Consider the following 8,562-nt stretch of genomic DNA (forward strand, 5'->3'; position numbering starts at 1 on the left):
CCATCCTGGTAGCTCTTTTCTGAACTTGCTCCAGTTTTTCAATGTCTTTTTTTAAAAATGGGGTGTTCAGAACGGGACACAATATTCCATAATGAGACAATCCAGTTCTGCATAAAACTATGAATGTTAAAAAAAAAACTAATTCACTTATTGACCATCTCCTAACCCTGCAACCATTTTTCTAATTCTTTTAACCATTGCCAGAGGTAAGAAGTGTACAATATTACATTAGCCTCGATAAAGGAGAGCCTAGGCCCTAGGGAGTTGCTTCTAAAAAAATTGTGCTAAGTACTCTAAATGTAGTATTTTGCTTCTGCAATAAAAAAAAAAAAGTGGAAACATTTCTTGTGCTCTGTTATCTAATATTTAAAGAGGTTATCTGGGACTGGTTAAATTTTTTTACTTTGGGGTTAAGAACTAACAGGCCGATAGTTGCTAACTATCTGTTTGGTTTCAATCTCTGTCGGCACAGAGCGGTCACAAACCTGTCCACAGACGTAATTTCAACAGAGCAGCGGCTTCTCTTCTACTCTGCTCTGTTTATGGGGTGTGACTACCGACATCATGATGATTGACAGCCAGCTCCCCACTGCCTAACTGCGGAGAGCCGGCTGTCAATCAGCATGAGGTAGGCAGTCATGCCCCATAAACAGAGCAAACTGGAAGAGCTATTCTGTTGACATTTAGCAGCTGAATCATTGGCAGGAGCAGTTGGTGACCGCTCTGAGCCAACGCCGGGTAGAACAGGCAGGTAGTTGGCAACTGTTTGCCTATGAGTTTTTAGGCCCATAGTAAAAAAAAAAAAGAAAAAAAGTAAATAAAATAGTCCTAGGCACAGGTAACTGGGGCCGGTAGAGTATATGTATTGGTGACCAGCGGAAGGCTGGATCAGTGTGTTAAGATGCAGGGCTAGGGCAGACTAAATCTTTGCCCAAGTTGTAGGAAATTTACAGTCTCAAATTTTTCATTTCAGGTCGATTTACTTGAAAAAACTGTTGGAAGAGTTGAATTTATCTCAAAAGATATTCAAGAAAAGCAGCAAAGACACGACACTTCTAACAAGAATTGCAAAAAGGAACTGGATGTTGTTGGTGTCGTCCTTAAGAAGCTGCAGAAAGATCTGTCGAATGTCATCCAAGATGTAAAAGACCAAGGAAAACGGGATCTTGACCTCTTTGACAAAACCTTGCAGGAAAAATTTACAGAATTAAACCACTCAATAAATGATGATCTATCTGATCTTACCGAGGTACAGAAGTCAAGCCAGGAGGAAATTAACAATGTGAAGGCCAAAATAGCTTCTTTAGGAGACTTAAATGCAATTAACGAAGATGTGAAGGCCTTGAAGGATCTCGAGTCTCAATTAAAATCCTCATTTAAATCTAAAGAAGAGTCGATTGACTGGTTAATGAAAAATGCCTTAAATGTAAACTCTGTTACTGCCAACAGTAATGAAATTGAGATTCTCAAGAACGAACAGGAGAACTTAAAGAGAAATGTGGAGGAACAAATGGTGGCGGTAAAGAACATGATGGAGAAGACTATGAGCAATGAAGATTCGAGCCTGAAAGAAGAACTTGCCAAAGTCCTCAATGAATTTGATCAAATTTCATCTTCCGTCAAAGAGATGGAGGGTAACTACATCTCAGCTAACAATGATTTACTTAAAGAAATTAAGACGAACAGAGATGGCATTGAGCTGAGATTAAAACCTCTGGAAGGTTCAGTGAAGGAGCTGAATAGTCAATCGTTTTCTCTAGGAACTTTACAGCCCAATTTTGAAGAACTCAACAGAAGATTGAATGCCGTAGAAGAAGGTATCACTGGGTTGAAGCCCCTTTCTTCGTCTGATGAACAAGGAAGCCCTGAAGGATCCGAAACCCTATCGACACTGAAAAAAACTCAACAAGCGTTATTCCAAGATGTAGATAAGCTAAAATCTTCCATTGCAGTCCTCCCGAGCGTGGCTTCTGATTTTGAAAAATTACAAGCAGATATGAAAAGCGCCTTAGAAGGACACAAACAGCAGATTGATGGGTTGAAAACCGAATATGAGCAACAGGAGAGTAATTTGGGGTCTCCAGAGGCGGCACCCGGTATTGATGATTTAAGTTCCTCAGTTAAAATGGCCTTAAAACATTCTCTCTCTCATTATTATAGATAGACTATGGCAGGATCATGGTATACGTCACACTGCCAGACACAAGGAGCACAGCGCCGTCCGGAAATCAAGATATGAGGATCCGCTGCCCGGAACTAGAAAGTGATCCCCGACCTTCTTCGCCTTCTCATCCGCAGACCGCTGCCCCGATCCCGCTGTGTCCTTGGTGCACGGAGAAGCTTCTTTCTTCCTTTGCTTCACTTCACTCGTCATTATGGGATTTTCTTTAGCAATAAGTAAATCTATACAAATATTTTGTCCCTATAGGAATGACCAGCCGGCTACAACATCATCACAGCCGGATAACAGGGATCCTAAAAAAAAGAAGTTTTGAAAAAGTTTCGAAAGTTTACAAAGCGAGTGTAACTTGGAAAAAAAATGAGAAAACTGTGTTGCTATGATACAGAAAATGGCAGCTGTGGTTATTAACCCCCCTCCCAGCCTCTGCTGCAGACAATCCCTCCCTGTCTATGTGGCAGCCAGACACAATCCACAGAGCAGCAGCTGGAGGCTGTGGGGACGGGGGAAGATTTGGACCAAACTTTCTTTCTTCGCGTTTGCAGCTCATATTAGATGTCTATATTGTTACATATTAATTTTCATAACATTTTTCACTTTCCTCATAACGTAATTCACGTCTCTCGACAAAATATGCAACAAAGGGTGGAGTCAACATCGTGATTAACAGGTGTACAATGTTATACAGCCATTAGTATGGCTGGCGGCCCGGTATAACACACAACCTCACTGTTTAATACTTAATTGCCATGTTCGCCCGATAATACAGATGGTGTCTATGTTTTTTTTATAGCTATGATTTCATTCAATGTGTCCTTTATGAATCTTGCCCTTAACAAAGATGGCCACCAGGTAACCTCTGAGGGGGATGGGCCGTGACTGTAGTGGCGGAACTTTCGTTGACAGCCGCCTGCAGTGGTGGGAGGATTTTTTAGGGTGCACACTTCATCTGTTCCCATGGTTGCATCTAGTTTGGAGTTGATTATTTGTGGTCCTCAAACAATCAACTCCATTCTAGCTGATTCACCATTGAGCCGTCTAGTTTGGAGGTGATTTTTTGAGGCCTCATTTTATCAGCTCCACTCTAGGCGGCTCACTACTGAAGTGACTGGATCGGAGTGGATATTTTATGGTCCTCATTCCAGCATCTCCACTCTAGACGGTTCACTGGTGAGGTGACTAGATCGGAGTTGAATTTTTGAGGCCTCACTGTAGTCACATGTTTTTGAGGACCTCATTCCAGCATCTCCACTCTAGCTGATTCACTGGTGAGGTGACTGGATCGGAGTTGATCTTTTGATGATCTCTCTGCAGCTTCTCCATTCTAGACAGTTCAGTTTCTACAGTGATGTTCCTCAAAAAATCACCTCCAATGTCCAGAATGGAGCAGATTCCCGGATCCTCACAGCCTGCACTGTAGTGGAATTGGAATGTACACACATTGTAGATATAGATCAGCTTTATAATTCTAATGATTTCATGTTTTTATTTTTTAAGTACTTGCTCAAACTGTTATATTTATTACGTATTTCCAAAGGGCAAAATTTAATTATTTTCATGATTAATCAAACTTGCATTTTATTATCGCTTTTTGTAATATAAATAATCACACACAGCACTGATCGTTCAGTTTTACGTGGGGAATAACGTAACAGAGCGCAACAACAGAGTCCTCATAATTTACAACATTGGATCGGAGTGGATTTTTTGAGGACCTCATTTTAGCAACTGCATTCTAGCTGATTCACTAGTGAGCCGTCTAGATCGGAGTGGATTTTTAGATGATCTCCCTGTAGCCTCTATTCTGTACAGTTCATTGCTGACCTGACTAGAATGGAGTTGCTGGAGCGATGTCCTCATAGGATCAAATCCAATCTAGACGGCTCATGACTGAAACCTCCAGGATGGAGTTAATTCCAGGAGCTCCTCATAGATTCCAATCTAGTGGCATAGGAATTATAAATGGATGGATGTATTGTTACTTTTTGTGACATACATAATTACACACAGCACTGATTGTTCAGTTTTGCCCGAATTTGACTTTTACTGTATTTCCACCAGTCCCAGCCACAGCACCGACATTTCTGAAGAGTGGGCCGAGCTAGACAACATTTATGTGATCATTTTTGCCACTTTTGTGATGTAAATTATGATAATGTCCACCTGCTCTTCAAAATGCTGGTGCTGACCAGGACTGGTGGACAGACAAGAAAAGTAACATTTTGTCAAACATGAACAATCAGAGCTTTGTGTAAGTTTTTAAACTATGAAAACTGATAATATAAAAAAAAAACTAATTTTTTAATTTAACAAAAAAAAAAGTGGCCCAGCTTTCTACCTCTCACCTTTTATTAATACTGGCATGCAAAATTTGTTTCTTCATGAATTGTGGCTGTAATCTTGTATGTCTGCCAAGAAATAATAAAACACCCTGCAGCAACTCCAATCTATATGTCTCAGTACAGAGATGACAAGATTGAGCTGCTGCACTGAGGTCCATGATTTGTATGATTTGTAGGCACAATGTACTGTGTATAAGGACGTCCTCTGTACAGAAACTCCATTCTACAACCCCTGGCAAAAATTATGGAATTATGGGCTTGGAGGATGTTCATTCAGTTGTTTAACCGGTTCAGGACCGCCCACTGTACATAAACGTCGGCGCTGCCTGGGCTCTGTGCAGCGCCGATGTTTAAAAACGGTGGGTGGTCCCACTGCGCTCAGGACCCCCAGGGTCCTGCAAGCGCTGCGGTTCCGGTGCAGAGCGATAGCTCTGACAGGGGACATCATCGGGACCTGATTGGATCAGGTCCCAATGATGTTAACCCTTTGCTATCTTCTATATGCCGCGATCTATAGTGATCGCGGCATATAGAAGACAGAGGAGAGGGAGTCGTCAACTTACCTCTCCGACGGCCCCCTGATATCTTCCAGGACCTTCCGTTGTTATGGCAGCTGGAGGTCACATGACCGCCTCCAGATCTGCCATATATGGTGTCCTGCTAGGCTTAACCTGCAGCTGAACTCTAGCAGGAGACTGACAGTGTAAAACTGTCAGCAAAGATGTAATCCAATGCAATACATGTCTATTACATTGCATGAGATCAGTGATTAGAAAAAAAAATTAATGTCCCATACAGAGACTAAGTAAAAATGTCAAAAAAATGTTTTCAAACTGTTAAAAAAAAATCACAAAATAAATAAAAATAAATAAATAAAATATTAAACCAATAAATCCGTATATTTATGCAAAAACAAAAAAAGTACACATATTTGGTATCGCCGCGTCTGAAACAACCTGATCTATAAAACTGTCACACTAATTAACTCCTTCTGTGCACACCGTAATAAAAATATATAAAAAACGGAGCAAAAAGCTATGCTTTTTCATCATATCGCCAAACAAAAAGTGGAAAAAAATGCGATCAAAAAGCAAAATGGAAATAAAAATGGTACCGCTGAAAACGTCTGCAAAAAAAAAGCCGCCATACAGCTCCATCAGCCGAAAAATACAAAAGTTATAGCGATGCAAAAAAATATATTTTTTCTATAAAATTGTTTTATTGTGTAAAAGCGCCAAAACATAAAAAAAATATACAGTAAGTGTAGTATCGCTGTAAACGTACTGACTCGAAGAATAATGCTGCCTTATCACTTTTACCACATGCAGAACGGCATAAAAAAAAACCTCAAAAAACAATTCCTGAATTGTTGGTTTTTGTTAATTTTACCTCCCAAAAAACGGAATAGAAAGCGATCAAAAAATGTCACGTACCCAAAAATGGTACCAATAAAAATGTCAACTCGTCCCGCAAAAAACAAACCGTCACATGACTCTGTCGGCCGAAATATGGAAAAATTATAGCTCTCAAAATATGGCGATGCAAAAACTAGATTTTGCAAAAAAAAGCGTCTCTTAGTGTGTGACAGCTGTCAATCATAAAAACCCAATATAAATCTGGTATCTCTGTAATCGCACCGACCCGAAGAATAAAGTAATCTCATCACTTATACTGCACGAGGAACGGCATAAAAAATAAATAAAACCAATTCTTCATCTGCTACTGATTTGTTTATTATGTCTCCCAAAGATCCCAGTAAGGCTCTGCTCACATTTATCCTGCGCTCTGCGCTGAGCACTTACACCAGAGTTTCCGTGTAAATCTCTGAAATACGTGATTCAGACGGAACACATGACGGAAGATTCCCTGTAATGAGGCAGATATAGGCCGCTGTGGATGCCATCTGGCCTGTGATCCCACAGTGTCAGTTTTTTTAGGCGTGCATAAAAGTGCGGTTGGCCACAGTTTTGTGCACTTCTGAAAAAAAGGACACCGCTAAACAGAGGCCAGACGGAGTCCAGAGTAACTCTGCTGCCTCATTACAGTGAATGGATCCCGCAGGGGTTTCATTTGAATTACATCACTTGGAAATTTAGATGGAAACTCCGATTTAAGTGCTCAGCCTCGAGCGCCGGATAAATGTTACGTAAAATGTTCCCAATAAAAGCTTCAACTCAGTCCTCAAAAAAAGCTAGTCCCCACTCAGGTCCGTCATCTGTTAAAAATATTCCAAGTTACTGGTAGCAGAAAGGCTCTGGAAAAGCGAAATGGCCCTTGCCCCCCAAAAGAAATTCAGAAAATGTTGTGCTCCCAAATCCAAATGCCTATTCTTTAATAATTTGTTCTCCAATTGTCGAATATTGCTCCGTCCCTCCCAGATCTCGCCGTATGGCTAAGCGGTACGATACAGCCACATATGGGGTATTGCCATTTTTAGAAGAAATTGTGTGACACATTTCGGCACCATTTTTACCCATTGCCCTGTGTGAAAATGTAAAATTTGAGGGTAAAACATTTTTTTGTGGTAAAAATATAATTATGTTTTTTTCACTGCCCAATGGTATAAATTTAAAAATTTAAAAATACTCACTACTTCCCTAGATGAATTCCTTGAGAGGTGTAGTTTACAAAATGGGGTCACTTGTGGGGGTTTCTGCTGTTTCGGCATTTCAGCGACTCTTCAAATGTGACATGGTGTCTGCAACCTATCCCAGCCAACATAGCGCTCCTTTCTCTTCCGAACCCTGCTGTACACCAAAGCAGTGGTTTTCCTCCACATATGGGGTATCGGCGTACTCAGGAGAAATTGCACAACAAATTTCATGGTGCAATTTCTCCTGTCATCCTTATGATAATGCAAAATTAGGGAATGAAAAACATTTTTTGTGGGAAAAATGTGAAAATTTTATTTTTACGGCTCAATATTATAAACTTCTGTGAAGCATCTTTGGGTTCAAGGTGCTCACCACACATCTAGATAAGTTCCCTAAGGGGTCTAGTTTCCAAAATGGTGTCACTTGTGGGGGGTTTCCACTGTTTAGGCACATCAGGGGCTCCCCAAATGCGACATGGCGTCTGCTAATTATTCAAACAAATTTTACATTCAAAAAGTCTAATGGCGCTCCTTCCCTTCCCTTCCGAACCCTGCAGTGCGCCCAAACAGTGGTTTTCCCTCACATATGGGGTATCAGCGCGCTCATGAGAAATTGCACTACAAATTGTGTATTCCATTTTTTCCTGTTACCCTTGTGAAAATAAAAAAATTGGGTCTAAAGTAAAAAGTTAAATGTTCATTGTTTTCTTCCACATTCCAAAAATTCTCGTGAAACACCTGAAGGGTTAATAAACTTCTTGAATGTGGTTTTGAGCACCTTGAGGGGTGCAGTTTTTAGAATGGTGTCACTTTTGGTTATTTTCTGTCATAAAGGCCCCTCAAAGTCACTTCAAATAATATGTGGTCCCTAAAAAAATGTTTTTGTAAATTTTGTTGGAAAAATGAGAAATCGCTGGTCAACTTTTAACCCTTATAGCTTCCTAACAAAAAAAAATTTTGGTTCCAAAATTGTGCTGATGTAAAGTAGACATGTGGAAAATGTTATTTAATAACTATTTTGTGTGACATATCTCTCTGATTTAAGGGCATGGAAATTCAAATTTGAAAATTGCAAAATTTTCAAAATTTTCGCCAAATTTCCAATTTTTTCACAAATAAACACAAGTGATATCGAAGAAATTTTACCACTATCATGAAGTACAATATGTCACGAAAAAACAATCTCAGAATCAGGGGAATCCATTAAAGCGTTCCAGAGTAATTACTTCATAAAGTGACAGTGGTCAGAATTGAAAAAATTGGCCCGGTCAAGAAGGCAAAAACAGGCTCTGGCGCGAAGTGGTTAATGTTGTTGAAAAAAAGCAGATCACAGACATGGCACAAAACTAAAGTCATTTCAAATAGCAACTTTAGGGCTTTGAGAAACACTAAAAGAAATCAAGATAAAAAATGTGGTACTCAGTAAGGGTAATTTTTTTCAGACCAAG

General features: G+C 40.0%; 1 protein-coding gene across 1 annotated transcript in view; it reads left to right on the forward strand.

The window, feature by feature from the left end:
• Positions 1 to 8,295, forward strand: part of LOC141164541 (cytoskeleton-associated protein 4-like) — a 66,619-nt gene extending 58,324 nt beyond the window's left edge. Inside the window, exon 2 of the mRNA XM_073649908.1 lies at positions 974 to 8,295. Coding sequence (XP_073506009.1) covers positions 974 to 2,164 — 1,191 coding nt within the window. The 3' untranslated portion in view covers positions 2,165 to 8,295. The remainder of the gene's footprint in view (positions 1 to 973) is intronic.
• Positions 8,296 to 8,562: the final 267 nt, after the last annotated feature.

This window comes from Phyllobates terribilis, unplaced genomic scaffold (genome assembly GCF_046119375.1).
Source record: "Phyllobates terribilis strain yellow unplaced genomic scaffold, ASM4611937v1 Scaffold_10__3_contigs__length_209671492, whole genome shotgun sequence".
Classification (NCBI taxonomy): Eukaryota; Metazoa; Chordata; class Amphibia; order Anura; family Dendrobatidae; genus Phyllobates; species Phyllobates terribilis.